The sequence below is a fragment of the Crocodylus siamensis genome, chromosome 1 (assembly GCF_052110815.1).
Source record: "Crocodylus siamensis isolate JL-2025a chromosome 1, ASM5211081v1, whole genome shotgun sequence".
NCBI lineage: Eukaryota > Metazoa > Chordata > Crocodylia > Crocodylidae > Crocodylus > Crocodylus siamensis.
In genome coordinates this window covers 90,141,076-90,167,031 of record NC_143395.1, presented here as the reverse complement: position 1 = coordinate 90,167,031, position 25,956 = coordinate 90,141,076, and the positions used below count along the sequence as shown (strand labels likewise).

The 25,956-nt window shown below is 44.5% G+C and overlaps 1 protein-coding gene across 3 annotated transcripts in view; it reads left to right on the top strand.

The window, feature by feature from the left end:
* SLC22A16 (solute carrier family 22 member 16) overlaps positions 1 to 25,956 on the top strand; it is a 110,321-nt gene that overhangs the window by 22,163 nt on the left and 62,202 nt on the right. Inside the window, exon 2 of one of the 3 annotated variants that reach the window (XM_090037920.1) lies at positions 12,929 to 12,972. Coding sequence is in view for 1 of the 3 variants with exons in the window: in XM_090037911.1 (XP_089894037.1) it covers positions 24,172 to 24,221 (50 nt within the window). In the remaining 2 variants the exon portion in view is untranslated. Of the gene's footprint in view, positions 1 to 12,252; positions 12,973 to 24,104; positions 24,222 to 25,956 lie in introns of those variants that run through there. The other 2 variants (XM_090037929.1, XM_090037911.1) reach the window with 2 other exon arrangements.

Genomic DNA, 25,956 nt, shown 5'->3' with positions numbered 1-25,956 from the left:
CGGTCAAGAAAGACGAACGATCGACTTGTTCACATCTCCCTGATAGTCGGCAGCTTCTGCGGGTGCTCCCCTGGGTTCTGGAGGCACCAGTCACTCGTGCCTCTCAGTGTTTGATTCTGGATAGGAATATTGGGATTTGCTTGGTAGAAGTTAGGGTAGGGTGGCACCTTGGAGACTAACTGGTTTAGAGAGGCCTGAACATAGAGGGGGGGTGTCTGACACCAGCCTCAAGTGCCAGTTTAGAGGCACCACTAGCCTGGTGGCCCTTGGAGAGCCCATGCTATGGGGCTGCCACAGCCGGTGTATGGGGAGCCCATGCCCCGCTACAGCAGCCCAAGCCGATACCAGTACTGGAGTGCAGGGAGCCCAGCCATGGCAGGTAAGATTTTGCCCAGGTTGCTAAAGGAGCTCACTAGGCCTCTGGGGGTGAATTTTCACAGGCCACAGCCTACTTGGGCTTTGTTTGGTAGTTATGCCAGACTTACCAATGCAAGGTAAGATGATGATCTGGGATGATCTAGTTGAGGGTGGTCCTGCTTTGAGCAGGGGGTTGGACTTGATGACCTCCTGAGGTCCCTTCCAACTCTAGTTTTCTATGATGGTTTATCATTCTGTTGTATGTATTTCATAAACACAGTAGGCATGTCTACATGAGATGCTTACTGTGCAGTAGCCTAATATAATACTACACAGTAGCGTGCTGGTCCAAAAGCTTGCTAATATATTACTGTGCAGTGTTATTAGGCTACTGCACAGTAAGCATCACAAAAAAACATGCACTGGCACTACTGCGCAGTAACTATAGTTACTGCGCATTTATATTAGTTAGTACTTTACTAAGCAAGTCCTAAACTAAATGTGCAGTAACTAGTGCATATTAATGAACATGTAGATGCATCCAGTGAATATTATACTGAAAGTTCTTTTTTTCTCTCTAAATATTGCCTGTGTCTGTACTATATGATGATTGCAGAAGGGATGAAGCACAGACAAGCATATTATTATACTGTTTGAAGGGCAAGACTTACTGCCCAGGAGCACGTCAGCTGAATCTTGGTTGTGTGGTAAAGACCTGAGCATCTTTATTTCTGATTATGTTTTTAAAAAGTCAGTTAAAGATGCATTTATTCCAATGCATGATCACATAGACCCAGTGACTTCTCTGTCAGGTTTACAGAGCTCATCCACAAGTTTAGACTCAGAGCTCCACCCCTTGGTGTTCTATTAAAGCACTAGTAGCAAATCACCTGGAGTGAAACTCATTTCTTGCCAGCACAAAACCTATGCACCATTTGCTTTTTCCAGATAGACTTTAATGGGATCTAGGGGGTGCATAATTGTATAGGTCCTCTGCAAGGGGCTGCATTTCACCTGTATGCGCAGTACACAGTTTTCAAACTCCCAGCTCTGAGCAAGTTGAAGGTCCAGGAAATATGACATTTTAGAAATAATTATTTTTGGACTCTTTGAATGAAGGAAAAGCATGTAACATTTTGTGATTCAGGAACAGTGTCATTGTGTCACTTGTGGAGAGTTCAGAAATGATGACTTGTTATTTTATAAAACTTTTTTGAAAAGCTCACTTTTCAGGAGGGAAGAGAAATAGGACAGATTTAATAAGGGCTATTTGTATCTAAAGTTTTAAATAACTTTAAAGTACAATTTGTAGAATAGCACTACTACCATCAGGCTAGAATTAGAATTTCATGGTTTGTGTACCCAAAGGATATAGTAGTTGTGCTCAATGACTCGTCATCAACATCTGTTGAAAATTAGGTCCACTGTTTTTATCCAAGGCTTAACATATTAGCTACCACAACCTACAGTACCATCTTCCTTTCAAGACTTTGCTTAGGGTTTCTTCTCTCTCTCACTATTTTTAGATATAGATATGTGTGTGTGTGTAGTCCTGACTTATTTCTATAAGTCTCTACAGATCTCAGAGTATACAAACAGAGAGAGAGAAAAGAAGCTTAAGGAAAATTAAGAAACATCTTGAAAAGAAGATGATACTGTAGGTTAGGGTCGTATAGTTTATACATATGTGCATGTGTGTGTATATAATGTGCATGAATACACACACATTATAAAAATACACAATACATACACATATGTATAAACTACACACACTTATGCATGCACTCAAACATATATATTTACACAAATTAGACCAATGGTAGATTTTTCAAAAGCACAAGAATGATTTAGGAAAAAGTTCCATTAATTTTTAATGAGACTTAAGCTCCCAAGCGTCGAAGTCACTTTTGAGTATGGGACTTGAGAGTTTTTTAAACTTCTTACCCTACTCTTAGTCTTGCTTACTCTATGTTTAATAGTCTACCCTATTAACAAAATTTCACAGTTGACCCTGACAGAAATGCTAAATTATCATCATTTACAGTGTAGTGTTTTGAAGGTAAGGATATTTTGCAAACCTCAAAAGGGCTTCCAAACCTTTTGTGTTGTTGAGATATGAAATCAGACTCTTAGAGATATGGTAGACAAGACTAAGAGGAGGGGAAGAATTTTCAAAAACTCTTCAGTCCCATACTCAAAAAGTAAAGCATACATGTAGATACACCCAGGGTCACTAAAGTCAAGACTGATAACAAGTGATCTTATGGGGAAAAAGAATTTCAGAATATACAAATTTGCTCTGATGTGTAAAAATGGTACCCATTGGTGCCATATCAAAAAAAGCCTCTGGACATTTTACCTGCTCATCACAATTAAAATCTAATTGTGATTAGATTTACCTGCTAAACACAATCTATCTAATTTTGACACGAAAGCTAAAACAGTTGTTGCACTCTGAATAGAAACATCATGACTTACATTTGAGAGCTTCCTCAGCAGTAGTCCAACTAGTTAATATGAAAAGTAAAGGTAAAAGAGCAACGGCTCCTATAGATGTGCGTGGAGCCTGTTCCAACGCTCTGGAAATCCAGTGTGTCGGAGCAGACTCAATTAATCGAGTCTACTAGAGCATGGGAATTTATGTACTCAGGCAGCCTTCCATGTCATGTGTATCAGCGTTTCTGCACTGAAAAAATGGTGGCAGGGCCTTTTGAAATAAAACACGTTCAATGAGCTTTAGTTCAAAGCACCCCACTGCCATTTTTTCAGTACGGGGATGCTGATACACATGACACACGGGTACTTTTAATTAGCATGGCTTGTTAATTAAATCACCGAGTGCTGCATCCCAAAGCATGTCTAAAAATGCCCTAAGTGACTAACCCAGGTAATATGGGCCAGAGTTAAGCATGAATAAACTCGGGAAACATGAAGGTTAGATTTTGTTCTCAGCTGCATTGCTGTAAATCCAAGTAATTCTGCTGATTTAATGAAATTAAAAATAAATGTTTCTGAGGATCTCAAATACTATGGAATGGACACAGGCAGCCATTTAAGTACCTTTGATAGGTATTGTTACATTGGGTAACTGGCATTAAAATCCACTCCTTAATACTTAATTCTTAATATATCATAATGTCATTGATTTTTTTTTTACAAGTCTGCATATCCTAAAATGCCAGCATCATTTTTGCTTTAATGGCATTGAACATCTGAGCATCACACCATGGTTCTGAAGTTCTGGTCAATATCCAGATATTGTAATTTAGAAGGGTAAGGGTAAGATGCTCTTGCTCTTTATTAAAAATAGAGTTCATTTTAATTTTCCTACTGTCGTTAACTCAAGAAGTCAGAGGGGAAAAAGGAGTCATCCATCTTTCATTTGGAGAGAATAAAATGGATGCTGTACACATTTAGTAAGAAACTGGAATACATGATGAGCTTGCCAAAACTTAGTGCCAAAAGTCTTTGTTGTTACTTTTTTATTATCTTCACTGTAACCAGCCTAATATTGTTCATATCAGATGTTTCCAGAGCTTCCTTTGAAAAGACTTCATTCTGAAAACTTCCTAAGAAGTGGGTGTAGGTGACAAAAAGATGCTCATATTTTTGTGCATTAACCCTTTCCTCATAAGGCATTTACTAGGTGTGTCAGTCTCATTACTAAAATCAAATATAGCCTCTGGTCTTTTTACACGGGATCTTCAAATGCGGAACAACATTTTTCATTCAAATAATTTTCAGGATTGTCGTCTCTTATTTGACTAAATATCACTGTGCTCATTTATGGCACCACACAAATAATGCATAGCAACAATAATATTGATGGCACCTTGTTTTACTTACTTACCATTGATTCAAATATTTCTCATGAGCTCAATTTCTTTCATTTTCTCTTTCAACCCTGCTACAAAATAAATCTCCTGTGTTGCATTATATAAAGAGAAATGAATGAGAGAAGTCTGTCTTTTACTGTAATCATTTCCCTTGACCTGATAAGAGAAAGTCAGACTCAGAAGCGCTCCTGGCTAGTTTGTAGCAAGGCCAGTTAACACATTGCTTAGATGACTTCCTCCAACGCTGAAAGGGCACTTCTAAGTAGTTTCACTGACGACTCCCTTCCATTGGGAGTGAAGCATATGCCCTGGATTCTCTCGACCTATTTTAAGTCTGGAGACAGCTTCAGTCAATGTGCCAGTTAAATTACATCATTCACTTATATTCTTGTATATAAAAAATGGAGTCCTTATAGAGGATGAAAACAGAAATAGCATGATATCCTTTCTAAGCTATGTATAAAAGGCTAAGTATTTCTTACATAAGCAAGAAGACAGTTACCTGAGCACAGAGGCCCAGGTCCCCAAAGGTATTTAGGAACCTAGGGAGAGGCAGGTAGGCACTTAAGTACAACACTTAAGTGACTCTGGGTCTGTCTACATGAGATGCTTTATTGTGCATTAGATTAGTCTAATGTGCAGTAAAGCATCACTGGCTACATGTCCACAGGCCGTACTGTGCAGTAAATTAATCTAATGTGACATTTGCTAGTACCAGGTATTAGATTAATGGCACATTAGCTGCTGTGCAGTAGTGTACATGTAGACAGTGACCAGGAGCAATTTGTGAGCCTGGCTAAGTCCCAGTGTAAGGGGGAGTTGTGTCGGCTGCAGAGGCAGCTGTCTCCCCACCACTTGGGGACTGGGACCCATCCCAATCCCCATGTGGCCAGGAGAGTTGTCCTGGCCACCAGGATTGCTGTATCCCAGCCACGTGGAGATCAGGTCCTGACCCAGTCTCTACATGGCTGGAACGTAGCAGTTCTGGCTGCCAAAACAATTTCCCCCTGCCCTGTGGAGATCAGGACCAGCTCCTTTGGCACCTGCCAGCTCCAGGCTGGGCTGACACCTGGGGGAGCCTGGCTGCTGTACCCATCAGGAGCAAATTTGCTTCTGACAGGCACATTTTCACATGCGTGTGGGAGCACAGGTTACTCCTTATTAGACTCACAGTACCCCTCATTGAACTCAAGGCACAACTCAGAAAATCACATCTGTTAGTTTACATATTTTTCATTACAGAAAACTAATAGAGCCATTTCTCTGTTGCAAAGAACTCAAAAAGACAACAGAAGGTTATAAGATTTTTGACACTGTTGAATTGTTTGAAATTTCTGGCTTTAACTTGTGTATCATGATTGTACACCTAGCAGCACTACTTGCATGGCACCCTTGAAAGGATCTCAAGGCACCTGAGGGTGGTCTTTCTGAGCTCTCTGCAACAGAAGTATTGAGAGGTGCCTTGAGTCTAAAAAAGATGGATAACCAGTGCTCTAGACAGCTTCCCACTAAGCTGTTTTCTGAGAATCCTTTCTTTAGATGCTTAAATATCCTTGCATAAGAGGAGCCTGGGTGCCTAACTCACAGCTGAGGAGTAAGGCAAGATGCCTAGGAGCAGGAGTGTGTCATACATAAGTAAATAAATAAATACATTGTTAGCTTGTTTGCAGTACAAAAACTGAAAAAGAATATTTTTTCATTCCCTTTCTTTTTCATTTCATTTTCATTGTAGGTCAATACAAAATGATTTTTTTGTCCCCCAATTTTTTATTCAAATGGAAAAGTTGAAAAAAAAAATTGAGGGGAGTTTTCACTATACCAGATGAAGAGAAGTTGCTGCAAGGGATGCTGTTACAGGTCACTGGGAAGTGCCTGCTCCTATAAGAGAGCAAGCAGACTTTCAGGTGTCAGGAGGAGCTAATGAGGGACTCACCTGACTGGAAGAAGGCTCAGGCTTGAGCTTTATATGCCCAGAGACTGTACTGGTCAGGTAACTACAACTGAAGAGCTCCTGGCTGCAGGGGTCCTGAAGGAATCTGAATTGAGCAAAACAGCTCTGCAGGCCTGGGAACAGAGCCAAGTTCCCTGGGCAGAAAAAGACTGGTTTTCAGGCTAGTTGCCTTTGTTTTATGTTAGTTAGCCCCCAAAGGGTTTGAGGTGCCCTCCAGTGGGTCCGTGTGCCTAGGGAAGGGCTGAGCTGGGACCAGTGGGGCTAAGAGCCCAGAGGAGGGGCTGTGTGCAGGACCAGAGGGGCTGAGAGCCCAAGGGACTGAATGTATGGGCTAGGGCAGCAGTTCCCAATCTCTGGTATGTGTACCACCAGTGGTATGCAGACAACCTGTCAGTGGTATGCATTAACAGATTCATTATAATTACTTTATATGACAAAAATTTGCTGGTGGTACTTAAGGTTTCATAGTTTCATAGTTTATAGGGTCGGAAGAGACCTGAGCAGATCAAGTCTGACCCCCTGCCATGGCAGCAAAGAGTACTGGGGTCAAACGACCCCAGCAAGATGTTCATCTAACCTCCTCTTAAAAACCCCCAGGGTAGAAGCCTCCACCACTTCTCTTGGAAGTTGGTTCCAGACCCTAGCTGCCCTGACCATGAAGTAGTGCCTCCTGATATCTAACCTAAACCTACCCTCTGCCAGCTTGTGACCGTTATTCCTGGTCACTCCTGGCGGTGCTTGGGGGAACAGTGACTCCCCCAGTGCCTGCTGGTCCCCCCTGACTAGTTTATAACAGGCCACATGATCCCCCCTCAGCCTTCTCTTTTGGAGGCTGAACAGGTTCAGGTCCCGCAGCCTGTCCTCATAGGGCCTGCCCTGTTGTCCCCTAATCATGCGAGTGGCCCTCCTCTGGACCCTCTCCATGCTGTTGACATCCCTCTTGAAGTGTGGTGCCCAGAACTGGATGCAATACTCCAGCTGCGGCCTGACCAGTGCCACATAGAGGGGGAGGATCACCTCTTTGGACGTGCTGGAGATGCATCTGTGGATGCATGACAAGGTGCGGTTGGCTTTCCTGACTGCCTCTCCACACTGCCGGCCCATGTTCATCTTGGAGTCAATGATGACCCCCAGATCCTTTTCCGCCTATGTGCTGACAAGAAGGGAGTTCCCTAACCTGTATGTATGGTGCCGGTTGTTCCTTCCCAGGTGCATCACCTTGCACTTGTCTGTGTTGAAACCCATCCTATTCTCGTCCGCCCACCCTTGTAACCTGTCTAGGTCTGATTGTAGCCTGTTGCGTCCTTCCAGTGTGCCCACATCCCCCCATATCTTAGTGTCATCAGCAAATTTGAACAGGGTGCTTTTTACCCCCTTGTCCAAATCACTGATGAAGATGTTGAACAGTGTGGGCCCGAGGACCGAGCCCTGCGGAACCCCACTGCCCATGTCCTTCCAGGTTGAGAAGGACCCATCCACTACCAGCCTCTGGGTGCGGGCCACCAGCCAGTTGGCTACCCATTTGACTGTGTGGGTGTCTACACCACAGCCCCCCAGTTTCTTAATGAGAACGGGGTGAGGGACTGTGTCAAAAGCCTTCTGGAAGTCCAGGAAGACTGTATCCACTGCTACCCCTGCATCTAATGATCTGGTGATCTGATCGTAAAAGGCCACCAGGTTGGTCTGACAGGACCTGGCACTGATGAACCCATGTTAGTTGCCCCTAAGCATGCAGTCTCCTGCTGGCCCCTCCTGGATGTGTGCCAGCATAATTTTCTCAAACAGCTTGCCTCGGATCGAGGTAAGACTAACTGGCCTGTAGTTTCCCAGGTCCTCCTTCCTGCCTTTTTTGAAGATGGGGACCACGTTGGCCCTCCTCCGGTACCTCTCCAGAGCACCACGAGTGCTTGTAAAGTCATGCCAGGGGACTTGCAATGACCTCGGCCAGTTCCTTTAGAACTCCAGGGTGGAGATCATCTGGACCGGCTGACTTGAATATGTCCAACCCCTCCAGAAGCTCCCTAACTAAATCCTCGTTAACCCGTGGCCCAGGTGTGCCTCCCCCAGGGTCCGAGGGGGGCCCAGCAGGGAGGTGGCTGTTCTGGTCCCTACTTAGGAAGACGGAGGCAAAGAAATTGTTAAACATGTTAGCTTTGCCATCTGGTGTGACGACCAAGTTTCCCATCACGTCCTGCAAGGGCCCCACATTACCCGGGACCTTCTTTTTACCCCCTATGTATTTAAAAAAGGTTGTATCATTTTAAATTGGTGGTGTACAATCTGTCAGAGTTTAGGAACCACTGGGCTAGGGTATAGCCCTGGACTGGAAGATATACCAGCTGGGAGATAAGTAAAGTTTAGTTTCTCAAAGGGACAGAAGGCTGCATCTGCTATATGTGTTATAGCCCAGGGGCTTAAGTGTATGTTACTGTTTAAACTGGTGGTTTGGGTTGGGACTATAAGGGGCAGTTACAGAGGTCCCATTAGTGCCTGGGAAGCACATGACTGACTTGAGCTGTGCTAGGGGCAGGCTCAGGGCCTGAGTTGTTATTGGGCCCAGACAGAGGTGGAGTGCAGGAACACAACAAGATGGGGCCAAGAGACCTGGTGCTAGAGGGCGCAGCCCCACGGGGGCCAAGGGGCCCAGCAGACAAGGGCCAGGGGCCTGGTGTCTGAAGCTGATAGATCAAAACTAGTGCTTCAAAGCCAGGTCCAACACAGTGAGCTCAGGCTAGAAGGCCTAGCGAGATTAAAGGGGCAAACCATAGGCAACTGATAGGGGAGGCATAGGGGAGGGGCATGTGCCCCCCCTCTGACAGAGCCATCCCCACCACCGATGCTGCCGGTTGCATCTGCAGGTGCTCACCAGCTCCGTCCCCACCACTGATGCCAATGCTGGCTCCTTTGGGTGCCCCCCCAGACTCAGGAGGCACCAGTCACCCATGGCAGAGGCCAAGGAGGATGAGGCCTGAACAGAGGGAATAACATTAATGTAACACCCATAAGGCATGAGGCATGGTGTAGGGAAGGATTTGCCACACAATTAGCTCTAAGGCTTGAGTTGCACTGAGCAGTACGGGTATGAAGTGAGGCCCAGCAAGGGGGCCTGAGGATTAGCGAGGCTCAGCAAGGGGCCTGAAGACTAGTGAGGACTAGGGGGATGCTAGGGAACCCTAACAAGGGGTCAGCAGAATTGGGGATGGCAAAGGCCCGTGGGCAGCCTCCCTATTTATTATTGTACCATCAGGGCCTGGCAAGTGAGACAGGGAGGCACCCTAGGGGCACAGCAGTTATGTTCACAGAGACACCAGAGGGCATCACAGCCACCCCTTTTGGCACAACTGCCACAGATGCCTCTTCTGACAGAGGAGCCAGAGTTACACTTCAACATGTTTCCCCTTCTTTTAGACCTGGGTGCTGAACTTTGTGGAGGTTGATTGATCAAGCTGGTTCAATGTAAATGTGTTTGGAAGGAACAGAGGGGAAATTGTTCAACACCACCTAGTAGCATAGGAAGCGTAACTGTGAAGATGGTAGTGCAGCACAGGAATGACAACTTTGCATTAACCTGTTAAGCTCAACCTTATCCAATACTTACCAGAAACCTACTCTCTTCTAATCAATTTGAGAGGATCTGGAGCTCCATGAAAGAACTAGATTACAACTAGAGGATCATTTTTCTTGGATCCTTCCATGCTGGTCAGGAAAAAACTGGTGGAGGATGTGAAGGTGATGGGTAACTTGATCACAATATGATAGAATTCCAGATTCTGAGATGGGGAAAGAATGTGGTCAGCAAAATCAGGATGCTAGATTTCATGAAGGTAGATTTCATCTGACTCGAGGAGCTAACAGGCATGCTGTCATGGGAGGATAGATTGAAGGCACCCAGGAGGGCTGGGAGCTTCCAAGAGGCACAGTATTGGAAACCCAAGAAAAAATTGTCCAAACACAATGGAAGAACAAGGAGAATGACAAGAGGCCAATATGGCTGCACAAGGAACTTCTAAAATGCTTCAAATACAAAAGGAAAGTATCTAGGCAATGGAAGAATGGGCAGGTCACCAAGGAAGTGTACCAGGAAATGGGAAGGACTTCCAGGGACAAAATAAGGAAGACAAAGATAAAGAATGAGCAAAGGAGGTTAAGGACAACAAGAAGAGGTTCTATAAGTATGTTGGCCAGAAAAGAAGGACCAAGTAAGTTGTGAGTCCTCTGTTAACAAGCCAGAGGGAACTCCTAACCAAAGACAGAAAGAAGGCAGAGCTCCTTTGCCTCAGTTTTCACACAAAAAAATTAAGCTGCAGCCAAGCACCTCATAGGGATTATCTGGGTAAGGAAAAGGGCAAGCTGAGGGAAAAGATAACGAACGAGATGATCAGAGAGGTTTTGTTGGATCTGAATGAATCCAAGTCAGAGGCACTGGGTGAGCTTCATCCCAGGATCCTGAAGGAACTGACAGAGGAGATCTCAGAGCCCTTGGCAATGATCTTCATGTAGTTGTGGGAGATGGGCCAGGTACCAAAGGACTGGAAAAGGGCCAATATAGTGCCCTCATAAAAGGCAAGAAGGAAGACCTGGGACAGTATAGATCAGTTAGCCACACCTCAATACTTGGGAAGTTACTGGAGCATATCATAAGGAAGGCCATTTGCAAGCTTCTGGAGGAGGAAAGGCTGTTTGCAAGCAGCCAGCATGGATTTATAAAAAATAAATGGTCAAACAAATCTGATCTCTCTCTTTGACAAAGTAACTACTTTAGTGGATGAAGGGAATGCTGTGAATATAGCATATCTGGACTTCAGCAAGGCTTTTGACAAGGTCCCACATGAACTTCTTGTAAACAAATTGGAGAATTGTAAGCTAGATAAAACTACTACAAATTGGATAGATAAGTGGATCAATAGCTGCAAGCAAAGGGTAATTATTAATGGGTCCATGTCAGAATGGCAGCAGGTTTTGAGTGGAGTCCCACAGGATCTCTGTCCTTGGCCTGATGCTGTTCAACATGTTTATTAATGATTTAGATGCTGGCATAGAAAGTTTCTTGAGCAAGTTTGCAGATGACCCAAAACTAGGAAGGTTGTAAACACATTGGAGGATGCAAGCACAATTCAGTAGGATCTTGAGAATTGGAAAGCTGGACTACAGCTAACAGAATGAAATTCAATGCAGACAAATGAAAGGTGCTACACCTCAGGAGGAATAATCAAAAACAAATACAAAATGGGGGATACCTGGGTGGATGGCAGCTCTATGCTGCATGTCAGAACCAATCAACTATAACATTCTCTGATATTTATCAAAGAGGTGGAAGAAAGTCCATAACTACCCAATAGTTTTGCTGCCTCCATTATACAACACTCCCCCTACCCTGTGCTTGCTATTACAAAGTTCAGTTGCTTGGTTACTTTAGACCTCATTTCTCTCACAGGCATTATTTCAGAAGCAGCAGCAACACCACTGAAGTGCAGTTAAGTTGGGGAATCTCAGTGGTGCGTGTACAGAATCACTTCTTCCTTTTGCAGTTTGTGTTAATATCACCTTCCCCCCAGTGTTATTTATTTTTGCCTAATTTTCCTTTATTTCTGAGGTTTTAAAGGTGTCCTTAGAATTTAGCTTTCTGATCAGTATCCTTCATGATATTACAAATTGAAACAATGTTTATTGCTTAAACTCATCTTGAGATGGGTGGCGATGTGTGAGCATGACCACATTTATCTTTGGTCTCTGCAAAGTCAGCCAAACAAATTCAAAATGAGGAGCACAGCATCCCAACTCATTACCAATTTCCACTCAGGTAGAAGTGTAACAGAGCATAGAAGGAACATTTAATAATCTGTTAATCCTAAAAATTTGGCAAGAACATCCTGAACATACCTAATTTACTGCGGTCTTTAAGCACAGGCAGGCATTAGCACATCTAGTAACAGTTAAACAAGGTCAAATGAAACCCCAAACAGCAAAATACCTTTGTAAGCAAAGTCATTTTCATTACAGCAGCACAGAGCCAAGTGTGTGAGGTGGACTGCAAAGTAAACTTGTACTACCATGAAGGCGGCAAAAGCACTGTGAGGATGCAGACTTCGTGATGTTGTGTTAAAACATTGCTGGCAGGTGTTATAAGATGATACAAAGACCTTGGAAAAAATAGGCCATGGACAGTGATTTTTTTCAGGACTGTTTTATATATTTTTGAGCTTTATTTACTTTTCAATAGCCATCTATTCATATATGCAGCTAGATTAATCCCTTTAACTATAAAGGAAACTGAACAATCATTGATATGACTTAAAAAAAAAACTATTGATTTTATTCTGAATTGTATCCTTACGTTGCTTTTTGCCCTCAGGATATTTCTGTGTTGCTGGGCTTTCTGGTATCACCTCTGCCAACTCTTAAGAGTCTTCAATGGATGATCTCCTTTTACAGTCGGTTCCACTTTGCCCTGCCCGCTGCATCCATGTGGAAAGAGCTTGCCTGAGTCATTCTCTGAGGAGAGCTGTTTCTTGATTGCTCTTAGGAAAGGATAGATGCAACAGAATTGTTCTTTATGGGTTTGTCAAGAGGCAATGTTGACGGGGCTCATACGTGTGCCATTGTAGAATTTCAACCTGGATTTTCTTTGCAGCAATACAATTTACAGTATTTCCTAAAGCTCCAGATATTCTGGGTAGATCTACTGTCATTTGAAAGTCCATGCTGTTGACACTTCAGCGTGTCTTTGTAGTATTTGAATCATTAGTTATGTAAAACATTCCCTTCTTTTCTTTTTTCTTTACAGCCCAAATGCAGCGAGTGAAGATGAAGGCAAACTCATTTCAGGAGGTATAATTTTTCATCCCCCTCTATTTTTTTATGCGTTTCCCTTTGTTTTGTGGTCTATTCCTTCTAATGCTTTCAATTTCTGTAACTGTTCTTCACTAATTTGCTGCTGTGACAAACATGGGCATCACAATTACACTCCAGTTCTGGTGAAACATGCTCACTCTGGCTTCAATTTTGATGCCTTAAGCAGTAAATCTGTAATTTAGTAAATTTGCCCAAAAGTGTGCTGCACCCGTCTGACAAAGATGTCAGGCATGGCCTGACTGCATATTAGCCTGCAGCTTCTATTTTATTTCAATCAAATGTAATGAAGACATACCTCTCATGTTTTACTTTTCTTGTGGGCACAAGGTATTTTTCTAAACTCAGACTATTTATATTTTGCATTTCTTCTTCTCCCATGCATACATATTGCTAAATAAGGAAACATTCCTCTCCTGTTGCTGAATTCAGGTGTTTCACTCCAATACTTCCTTTGAAGCACTTCAACCCCTTTCTTTGCTTACACTCTGTCAGTTATTTCATGCCATTTCATGTTTGTTGGTACATGCTAGCTAGCAGTCAGAGTGTGTACTCAGATTCCTGGAGGGCTTCTCAAGTGGTTGCTACTAGCATAAGGTATAGCTTGTGCCCATGCTGGTTTGGATGAACACGACTTTGAATCCTCATTTTGCATTATAAACACACTCAAAGTTGGCCCATGATGCCCGGAAGAATCTTTGGTTTTAAGAAACCTCTGCATGGATTTGCATCATAACAGGGAGTGGCTTCTTGGACACAATCATTGCCAAAGTGACTTGTCTCTGATCAGCTACTCCAAAGACCTAAAAGAGAAAAATTACTATTATAGATGAATGGACTTTAAGCCTGGAAGGCACCATTAGATCTTCTGACCCAGGTATAAAACGGGCTATAGAATTTCAACTGCTTACTCTAATACTAAGACTAATAGCTTGATTTTGACTATTGCAAAGCTTCTATAAAAACACACAGTCTACATTAGAAAATTTCCCTTAGTAGCTTGTTTTAATGGTTAATCACACTTACTGTTAACTTCTGTGCCTTATCTTTCCACCTCCATTTTCTTTTAGGAGTTTATTGTATTGGTCTTTTAAAGTCTCTCACTCTAAAGCATTTTTCCCAAATCATTTTTACTTTGGCACCATCTTAAGAGTGGATATAAGGGCTGCACAGAGGGTGGCATGTCTACATGTTCATTAATACACCTTTGCTACTCTACACTAAGTTTACTACCTCTAATATGAGGTACTAGATAAAGGCACAGTAGCTGCACTAATGCACAGTAGCAAAGACAAACTTTTTTTGTGATGCTTAATGTGCAATAGACTAATTGTACTGCGCATTAGCATGGTTTTTGCCATGATGTGCTAATACATGGTAGAACAGTCCACTGCACATTAAGGCACCTCATGTAGATACACCCAGAGTGTACAGAAGGATTTGTCAGTCCAACAAGACTCAGGGAATATGTTGTGCATTTTTCAGCACCTCTTGAACTACAGTTTAAATATGTATTGACATGGGGCACTCCTGTTTGATATAAATGTTCTGCACTAGCCTTCTCACCAGGCTAAATATAATAGTGGGAAGAAATTTATGCTAAAACTCCCTGGGTAGAAAGGGTACAAGACTACCCTTGATCTCAGCCAGAAGACCAAGAAGAATATAAATACTTCCACATATTTCAACATCCCCTGAAAAGGTTTATGATACTCTGTCTCCAGAGGGTACTGGGTGATACATGAGTGCTTGCATTACATGCAGAGAACAACAGCCAGAGGCAGGTAATAAATATATTAAAAGAGCCGTTGTAGCAATAGAATATTAAATGCTGATTTTATTTTTTTAATGTACCGTAGTATGTTTGCTTGTTTCTGTGTCTTTAAAAATATTTAGGGCACCTGTTGATTTCTATTGGGATTAAATGTCAACTTACTGTGATCTTTCTAAGAAGTCTATCATATTTCTCTTCAATTTCTGAGGAGGACAAAAATAACTCATTATTAATATAAGGCAGTCCTGGAGACCTCTAAGTTAGGGATTAAAGTTTCCACTCTTTGCTGCAGATAATACTTTCCCTAATGCAGACTCTGGACTTTCTGAAGACAAAAACCAAAACAATACTATTCTTCCAGGCATCTCTACATTATACACAATTCTATGTTAATGGGACTACAAGGTCTCCCTTACTCCAAAGCCTGTGGAGTCAAAACAGATCTTCCCTGTGCACACATATTTTACAGCTGAGGGATGGGGATGAGTTTGCTTTTAGGACAAGAAATCAAAGCAGAACAAAACAGTCCATAAAGCCTCCATAAGAGAGCACCAGCTGTGTGTGTATCCATGACCTGCACCACCTAGAGCAGTGGTTCTTGACCCTTTCAGAGTCAAGCACCCTCCATAATGTTTTTGAATGTGGTGGTACCCCTGATTAAAAGCGACAATTTTGTGCTCAGTTTACCTCAGTGCTTCTCAAAGGAGTGCTGCTGCCTCTGGGTATAAGTGTCCTGTGTGTCTCATTCACAGTCAGACTCCGAAGGAAGGGCTGTAGCATGTGGATACACTCTTGCCTCTTCAGGGTTCTCTGATAACTCTCAAGCAGACAAAAGAGGTGGCTTGTGCTGCAGCCCTGGTTAAACTTCACCTTTCAATATGTTACCCCGTTTAGCCAACTCCTTATCCACCTCTGAATGTAGTATTGATCCCCACCCTCTCCAGTTTGGCCAATAATTTGCGATGAGGAACAGTACTAAAAAATCTGGTTAAGTCTATATAGATTAAGTCTACTGCATTGCAACTATCCAAGAAGTCAGTTATCCTGTCACAGAAGGATATTAAACTGGTCTGACACTCTTCCTCAGATGAACCTGTGTTGTGTTTTGTCCCATTTTCTGCTCAGGTCCATATCTTTGGGTATTCTTACCTTCAGTGTTGATTTTAGGATGTTACATACTATTGAAGTCAGGTAATTTCTGGAGTCCTTCTTCTTCCTCTTTATAAATAGGTGCTACATTTGCTATGTTCCAGTCCTACTAATTCAACTATACCCGTGTAAGAATTTTGTTCTTAACCAGTGGTTTTTACTTCACTGAAGATTTTAATAAGTGGGAGGATCTTGTAAAGTACTTACTCACTTATAGAAATCCAAAGGTGAAGAAAAACAGGGTCAGTTTGAATCAGGAGGAAGGAATGTTAGGCTCCAATTTCCTCTTGGCTGATACTTCACCAATTTTGCATTAGTGAACTTGAAAGTCAAATTATTAAAAAACTGTGGGCTAGGTTTTGCTTAGCTGGTCCCTTGCCCCTAAGTCGTAGGGGACAGTATGGAGAGCCTCGGTCTTCTATGTTTCACGCTGGATAAACTGCAATCTTTGTACTCCCCTGTACTGCAGGGGTGAATTCCTCTGTGCTCCTCTCCTGTGGGTAACAAGGCATCCCAAAAAGGGTGAGAAGCAGGTGGGCCATAGCTGTCTCTACATGAGGCAAGGCTGGGCAGATAAAGATTTATCAGAAGACTTCTTTCCATATTTACAGGGAGCTCTGTTACACTGCCTGAAGCAGAGTGCTTCTTTCAGCTTCCTTAGGGAAAGGGCTAGCTTTATATTGTCACGCCTGTGGAGCTGTATGTATATGGCACTCATGAACCCTCAGCTGTAATGTAATTCCTGTGTGTAGGCTGGGTGGGGAGATGTTTTATACAGTTTTACAACCAGTGTACTGCATGCCCTAAGACAAATACCTGAATTCAAGCCAGCGCATATATTAGAAGTGAATTTTCCTATTGACTTATTTTAAAGACACTGTGATCATGCTGCCTGCCTGGTCCAGTTTCTCATTTGTTGTAAGTCAGTGCTGCCAGCACAGTGCAAATCATACAGCATTCTCCTCTGACAGGGAAGAGAGTACGAGCAGTAAGGTGTGAGGGTGTATTGGCTGCTCAGACTGATAAGATCTTCTAATGAACTGACACTCTTGAAGATCGCGTTGCAAAGAAATATGAGCTGGGCAAGGCATGTTGAATGCCGACATAAATACCAGGGCATCTGGTAGACTAAATTAACTGTGTGTGGTTTATAGGATGTTTGAAGCTTCTCAGAGTAGACTGTTCAGCAACACAAGCAACTAAAAGGAGTAAGAAGTTGCAGTTTGCCTCTTCCTATATCACACTATTAATATCTCATTATATTTTGCTTCTCTCTCTTCTGCTATTCATCTGTAGCTCTCGATCTCTCATGTGTTTTCTGAATCTCTTGGTACTGCCAACCTCAAGGATTAAAAAACAAGTCTGGTCACAAAAATAAAAAGAAATAATTGTTTTAATATTTTTGCAATTTAAAAGATTAATACATGTTGGGTGCATCTATATATTGCCGTAGGGCAGTAACTGTCCGTACTTCACCTTATGGGTGATGCACACTTAGATTTGCTGTAGTGGCACACTATAAATGGGGAGTATGCCGCTGTGGCGACATAGCTAGTGATCATGTGTAGACCCACGTGATTGCTACATTGCCATAGCACACTGTGACATAGTGCACTGCTAAATCACCATAGGGCAATGTGTAGACATTCTGGTTTCTCAGCCTTCAGAGTTCACTTCCTGTTTTCAGGCATTTTTCCATAGGTAGGAAGGCTAGTAGCTTGCTTGTCTGTTTAAACGAAGCGGAGATTCTTGTAGAAGTTTTCTCATTCTAGCAGGGGTGGTTCAAGATATTATTATGGATACATTAGAAAAGGGGTGTAAAACTTACAACTGGCAGTCTGGATCTGGCCTGTGAAGCAATGCCATCAGGCTAATATGGCTCCTGGCAGACTAGGGAATTTGAAGGTGAAGTCTGCTGTTGGACACAGCTGTCAGCGGCGGGAGGACCTGACCACTTACCTGCCTCTCTCATGCCTTGGCGTAGCTGCTGCCTTGTTCCTCTGGTTCCTGACACCTGATTCCTGGCTTCAGACCCTTGTTTGTTACAGACTTCAGGCTCTTGTCTTGGAATCACAGTTCTGGCCACAACCCTAGTCACTGGGCTGAAACACCTATGTCTAATTCACATTATAGCTTAAGCAACCTCTAAACAAAGAAGGGAGGTATGGGGGGCTGTTTTAACTGCTTAGGCATGAAGTGTTGTGGAATAAGCTCTCCTGTAATGTTCTTGATGGATGCACTATGGAGTCTACAAAATCAAGTAGAGATCTTGTAGGCACACGCTTTCATCCCTACAGTGCTACCTCCAGCAGTTCTCCCCAAGCCTATTGCTCTGCCCTTACTGAAATTGCCAAAAGAAAAGAAAACTGATGCAGTGCTGCTCTACTATTGTTGTGACTGGCCTATCAACCTAGAGCCAAAAGACAAAATTATTTTTGGATATGCAAGTCTGCTTCTTTTCAAACCAAAACTGAATAATTGCAAGAAAATTTGGGGTTCAACTGTCTCTCTCCCTCTTCAGTAAATAAGGGTCCCTTCAGCCTTTTTTTTTTCCTTTGAACTATCATTATGACCCCTGGCTACTCCTCTTCCCTTATGAAGAATTTGCAGATAATTGATTCATGCTTTTACACAACAAAGCCTATTCTTTGTGCTCTATGGTTTCTACTCAAGTTTCTCCTCCACATTACCCTCTAGCTCAGCGATTCTCAACCTGCTGTGCAAACACCTGCACATGTGTAGGCAGCCATTGATCCTCTGTATCATGGTGTATGTGTAAAAGGTCCGGTCTGGTGCCTGACAAATCTGCTTGTACAGCGTCCTATCAACATCACACCAAGACTTTTGATACAAATGCCTAGGCAAGAGTATGGAGGCTGCCCAAGACATAACATCTTCTCTTTAGACCATTGAGGCAGCGTCCAAAGACCAGACCAAGTCCAGATATTCAGTGCCTCAGGGGTTTTAGTTTCTGCTAAACAGCAACACATAGAACTGCTGACTGCCTAATACCTCAGCAAGGGCGTGTTTCTGTTAGGGTGATGTCCTTTAACTTTTCTCCCACTAAGAAGTACCCACAAGACAGTGGAAGCTAGGGTATTGAGGTGTCTTATATTCACCTTACTCTGGAGGTTGCACCATTGTGATATTTTATAGGAGCTGTCCCACCATCAATAGTCCCACCGTGTTGCTGCAGGACCCTCCAGTCAGATACAGTCAATGGTCATACCCTGGCCTATCAACCTCCACATGATTCACAAGATAAACCCAGAGGTTTTAGAATCATAGAAAAGTAGGGCTGGAGGGGATGTCCAGAGGTCATCTAGTCCAACCTCCTGCCTGAGGCAGGATCATCCCTATCTAAACCATTCTATACAATGCATAATCTAAACTCTACATAAGACTACCATCAACCCTGACACAACAGAGACTTAACACCTTAACTTGTTGCAGGTGAAGCAAGGGAACCATGGCAGCGAATGTGCTGTTTCTATGAAATGTTGTCAATACATGCTCAAGAGATCCCAGAGAGAGGGCCATGCCCCCTGCTACATAGGAAGGCAAACCCCACTATGGTCTGTACTAATGTGACCAGGGCTAAAATTATTTTCTGAACCCAAATATGGTGACTGGTCTGACCATAAGAGAAGGGACAATACTCTAGAGCCAGGAACCTCTGGCTTTGCCCATAGACATAGCTATCAAGGTATCAAATAGGCCTGTGTGCAGCGGGTAATATTTGCTTGGCTGATTTGTGGGACAGTGATTCAATTCGGTAATTTGAATAACTGTCCCGAATCGATTCGGCCAAATCTGATTTGGGCATTCAGCTGCTGCCTCCCACTGGGTGCTGCTGGGTGGGTGGGTGGGTGATCCCTGCTGCCTGTCGCTGCCCCATGCTGCATGGGGGGCTCTGCAGGACTGGTGTCCCGAGGATTTTCTCAGTTTTTTTTTTTTCTTAAAGGGCCAGAGCTGCTAGTGAGGGGGCTGGGGGAGCAAGGGGGAGGGGGAGGGGGCTCCTAGTGGAGCCCCCCCCATGCAGCATGGGGCAGGGAAGGGGGGGCTGGGGGATCATGGGGGGGCCATGGGGCAGCCCCCAGCCCCAGCCTGCTTCCCCAGCCCCCCCAACGCCCACCCGCACCCCCAGCTCCCACATGGCTGCCCTGCCCACCCCAGCTCTCAGCCCTTTAAAAAAAAGCCCTGACTCACTGGGTGCTGCTGGGTGGGGATCCCTGCTGCCCTCCACTGTGAAATGTCTCAGAAACAACAAAATGAAGATGGAGGAAAAGGGGGTTGTTGTGATTTCTTACACTTGCCCAATCCTTAGCAGCAAGAGTCTTGTAAGCCTGATCCCAGACAACTGAATTTGGCAAAATAGCTTACACTTAGACATGAGCGGCAAGCCAAAGTGATTTTTTGCAGATCCTAGCTAGAGTCCAAGGAAAGGAGTAAATTGACTGCTAAGACTTCTGGTAATGCAATGACCTAACAAAATGATGCTTAAAAGATAGCAGGCTTTGGCAAGGTTAACTCCACCTTTAAAAGTGCCACTTGAGGATGAAATGACAGTAAAGGTGAAGGGGGCAGGGGGAAGAGGCAGCTTACTGTGGTAGTCAAGAGATGAAACCTGCTAGTGAGCTTATGTTGTTATACTCCCTGCTGTTTAATGTCATGTTTGTTAGTGGCTGTGTTATTAAGAATTCGCTCAGAGCTGAGGCATCTGCTTGCTTCATTCATTACCTGAATTCTAACTAACCAGCGTTGTGTAATACCAGCCTCTGTACAACATAACTGGTTCTAGCTGGCCTGGGCCAGAGCTTCTTAAAGAAGCTGCTGTGTGATAGCAGTGATGGCTGTGGCCCCTGACACAGGTTCATAGATTCATAGATGTTAGGGTTAGACAGGACCTCAGTAGGTCATTGAGTCTGACCCCCTGCCCTGGGCAGGAAAGAGTGCAGGGGTCAGATGACCCCAGCTAGATGCTTGTCCAGTCTCCTCTTGAAGACCCCCAAAGTAGGGGACAGCACCACTGCCCTTGGAAGCCCATTCCAGATTCTGGCAAATTTTACTGTGAAGAAGTTCTTTCTGGTTACTACACTTAAGATGTGATTAAGTTGTTTTAGTAGTGACCTGGCCATACATTCAGTCTCCCACCCTCTGGAGCACACTGGGATCCTGGCAGCCAGGGGAGCGCATCAGAGTCAAAAGCTCCCCTGTGCTCCTGTGGCTGGGAACCCCACCCAGCTAACCCAGGCTCCCAGCCCCAGGAGACCATGGCATGCTTCCTCAGCTGGGAGCCCCCATCAGCTGGGAGCTTCCCTCAGCAGTGAGATCCAGCCTTGGAGTGGGGGGGGGGGGGTGTGGAGGGAGCCAAACTTTCTACTTGTGGATGCAGAGGGAGCCTGGGAGTCCAATAGTTGAATGGAAACATTTTAAAAGTATCAAGTTACCTTTCACTAGGTTTCCTCTCTGTGTCTTACGGCTTCCAAAAGGTAAATTAAAGAAAACTCACTGGGTGCATCCAGACAAGCGTGGCTGTGTGGTATGTGCCCCCACAAACACATCTGCAGTGCCACATACTGCAGTCACCTGTGTCCTCCTTGTCACAAGGGTGCACTGCCCATGTGTGTGCTGCTCCAGTTTTTTTCCCCGTGGGGTTTTTTTGACCCCTGAAAAGTGAGGTCAAGCTCTGCCCAGCAGGCCCTACCCACCAGGCCTCCAGAACCCCAGGTAAGGCTGCTGGGGTAAGGTAAGGCTGCACAGTGCTGGCCCCATCCTTCCCTACGCAGCCCGGGGTAACTTGCCGCACGCCGAAGTCCATGGCATGGGCGTTCCCTGGGGACATGCAGCTGCAGCACAAGGTGCAGCACTGCTACTTGTCCCCAAGGAACCAAACATCTGCGCTCATCTGGACGCAGCCATTGTGTCTGCTGGAAAAGTTCCTATCTTGCTCAGAAGCAAGTATAATTCAATGCAGATAAAGGGAAGAGAAACACTGGACCTGGAAGGTTTGCTTGAGTCTGGCAGGAGAATTACTTTTTGTGTCTGTATTATCCCACATATGCTTGATCAACTAGGCTGCTCAACTTACAGATATGATTAGCAAACCCTGGATCAGAAGTTAATTTTAGAAATCTCCCTAAAAGGAGCTCTTCAGACTTTTAGAGCATTCAAAATGGACTGTTTTGGCCTATGTTGCTTGAAAATGCAGAGCATAGGTTCAAAGGCAATTGAAGCAGCACTATAAATTAAAGTCCTAAAAATTCTTGTGCATATATGGAAACTATTAGTTTAAAGATAATGCTTTAGCATGCTGCAAAGTTGAAACTTTGCAAAACAAAACGATGCTGAGGTAAGAATTTCAGAGTACTAAACAATAGAGCAGATGGTGAGAAAGCTACTAAAAATATAATCCTTTTAATAATGGAAAATATCCAGTGCAATACATTGTTGGTCCTTTAAATGGGAACACGTTGGTTGGTATCCTTATTAAATATATTAATGACAGAACATTTAAGTTATTGATTAATACCAGAAGGGTTTTTTAAGCATTGCATTGTTCTCTTTAGTTCAGATGGTAAGAAAAGAATGCGTTATACTTGCAAGCTAAAAAAGAAGCCAGTATTCTTTCAGAGAAAACAGATCTTTATGTCCCATGCATTGCACAGGGGAATCATGCTTGGAGATGAATATCTCCACTCCTAAAAGAAAATTCTATAAGTGTAACATAGATACAACAACTTTATGTTCTTCTAGACTGTGGCTTTTTTTTTAATGGCAAGGGTTTATCTGTTTTGACTACGGTGACATTATGCAGTTCTTGACAGCTCAATTACCGGTATGGTAAATTGACAGAGACTGTTTTGTGGAAAGTTCTTCATGTTCAGGAAGAGATATCACTGTCCTCTTAAAGTAATGTAAATAGTTTTCTGCTGTGTAACTGACAGGAGAGAGATTTCCCCACCCTTTGATTTTGGCTATATTTAGCCTGTTTATTTCTCTTTTTACTGCAAAGTTTGTGCATTACAGCCTACGATGCTGTTGCGTTAAAGGCTAAATGGATTTTTTATACTTGCTAATTACCTCAAGGTCTTTTAAAGCTCTCTCCACAAAATGCTGGTTTTGTGTTTTACTTGGTAGAGAACATGATAGGATAATACCTTTTCTCTTTGTCCTTCAGCAATTTTTTACCATTATGCTATCTCCTGGCAGCCCAGCCATTCTTCGAATAAACTGCCTTAAAACTTGTTTTAGATAAAATACTATGTTATTTTTTTTCCAACTAAAAACTTGATTTCTTTCTCTTTTCCCCCTTCCGGCAACCGAGGGAAAAAGGGGGAAAGAAAGAGAGCAAAACAAAATGAAAAAATAAAAAAAAGAACTTTTGGTTTTCAGAATGTGGAAATTTATAATGATTATATGATTATTGTTTTCAGTAAACACATTATTCTTGAAATAGGTCTTTTTAATCATTGAAAATGAAAGAACCAGTGCACCAGACTTGATTAAAATATATTTAAGTATGTAAATAAATCACAGGATAGTAAAGCAACCCTGTCAATCATAACCACATCAGGGCAAAGTTGGCTACTTTTTAATTTCTGAAGCTGTCTTTTCTGGTTTTGAGCTGTCTTATTTGTAAGCCTTTGACTTCAGACCTTGAACACCAAAGTCTTATCTGTTTACATGGACACTAAGGGATTTTGGCAGGAAGAGGAGCTTGCCTTGAACCTTGAATCTTTGGTGTAGGATGATTGTGAGGGGCATAAAACAAACGGAAAAAAATCTCTTTTCTTCTCCCCCATTAGAGCATTATAAAGGCAGTGCCTTCTTTAACAACTGCCCCTGTGTCGGATACAGCCGTAGTACTCAACCCTTTGAGACTCCAGGCATCTCCCTGGGGTCAAGGCTCAAGCACCCTCAGTAGACTCAAGGGACCCCTTGTTAGACTGAAGCACCCCATAGCAGACTCGAGGCACCCCTCAGTAGGCTCACGGCGCCCCTTGCTAGACTCCGGCCCCCCAGTGCAGCATGCAATGCTTTGAGTAGGGCAGGGGCAGGCGGCGCCGCCGGAGCCCCTCACAGCGCGGGCACGGCCGGCCCCACGCCAGGGCGCCCCCGGCGGCCGGCGCGGGCAGGGCGGCAGCAACGCGGGTTGACACCTCGGCCGGGGCGGGGCGGGGCGGGCCGGGGCGGGGCGGGGGCTCCGCGGCGGCCGGGACACGGCGCTGCCCGGTGCCGCCGCCGCCGCCGCCATGGCTTCCGGCTCCGAGCGCCTCTTCGACACCCTGGGTCACTTCGGCAGGTACCGGCGGCGCCGGGCGCTCGCGGGGTCCTGCCCGGGCAGCGGCCGGAGGAGGCAGAGCCGCGCGGGGGGTGCGTGTGCGGGAGGGAGAGGGGCTGTGTGGGAGTGCACGCGTGTGCCTGCCCGTGGCTGTGTGTGCATGCGGGAGAGTGTGTGCATGTGTCTGCATGTGCCTCCGGGTGCCTGCGTGTTGTGCCTCTGGGGGCATCTGCATGTGGGGCATGCAAGTGCACATCCGTGTGCATGTGCATCTGTGAGGGTGCGTGCGTGTGCGGGCACGGGCGTGAGCGTGTGCATGTCAGCATGCGGGCGTGTGTGTGAGAGGGCATCTGTGTGTCTGTGTGTGACAGTGTGTGAGAGTGCATGCATCAATGTGTGAGTGCGTGCTTGTGCAGGCGTGGGTGTGTGCAGGGGTGACTGGTGCCTCCTGAGTCTGGAGAGGCACCCACAGAAGCCGCCAGCGGTGGGGATGGCCCTGTCAGGAGGGGCACCCCCGTCCCCTTTACCAATCGCCTATAGGTGTGTGAGTGCATGCATATGAACCTGTGGGCGTGTGTGAGAGTGCATCTGTGTGTGTGTGAGTTTATGTGCATGTGTCTGTGCACATCTGTGTGTGACGGTGTGTGAGAGTGCATGCATCAGCATGTGTGTGTGGCTACAGCTGCAGATCGCTCGGCATTACTGGTATGTCTGTGTGTGCAGAATGGGACTATATCATCCAGTATCAGTTACGGGGCAGCAATGATGTTTTCTGCTCTTGTTATGTTGAAACCGTGCTTCTCAGCTGGGTGTTGTGAGATCCTTGCAGGGGAACCACCAGGCAGCGTCAGTGCTGTCAGGTGCGCAAATGCATTTCACAAGAGAAACATAGAGATTTCCCATTGGAGTCACTGTGTTAAAAGTGTTTTGCCCTGCCGTGGGCTGGCTGAGCTCTTTGCCTCAGAAGGACAGCTCTATATTTCCCTGGTCAAGAAAATATGAGCTGGCATTTTCCAAGGGGTGCCTCTAGCCTCACGTGGAGTGTCTTGAGTCTAGAAAGGCTGAGAACCGTTGGCTTAAATTAAGAAGCCATCTGCTAATTTTGTTGTTGCCGTGGCTGCTCTGTTTTGGGCTTGGTTGCTGTTGAAATCCCTGGGCTTGACATCCAGCTCAGGTGCCAACTGTCAGAGTGCCCTCTTGGATGTGGCAGCTCCCCATTAAAAACACTTCCCAGCTGTTTCGATAAAGTCTTCAGAAATAAATGCCTGAAAGGAAATGTGGTGCTAATGCTAAACAGTGCTGTGTTCATCACCTACATCAGTTAGCTCAATGTAGAGTGTTGCTAAATGTTGTCTGGGAAAAGACTGTGTCCTCAGGGGTGTTTGAATACTGTCCACCGCACAGGGGCTGTGATCTCAATTGGGGCTTTCTGGAAAGTACAGCAGTCCAAATAATGTCCGTTCCCTATTCTAACCTGTATTAGTTGCCTGGAGTAAATATAGAGAGCAATGTATGAGATACCTCACATCCTGCATGTAGGTGAGGGTCAAGAATTGACTCTCTGGTGAGTGTGGATTGCACTTTACATGGTGGAGATTATGTTACATTCAGATCTCCTATAACATTCTATACTGTTTTGTCTAAGCTTTTATACTCTGCATAGTGATTTAGTGTCAATATTTGAAGACTCTGCCAGTTTCTCCTTTTTGGGTTCCTATCTGTATCCACCAGCTCTGGTCTATGCCAGTCTGTCTCT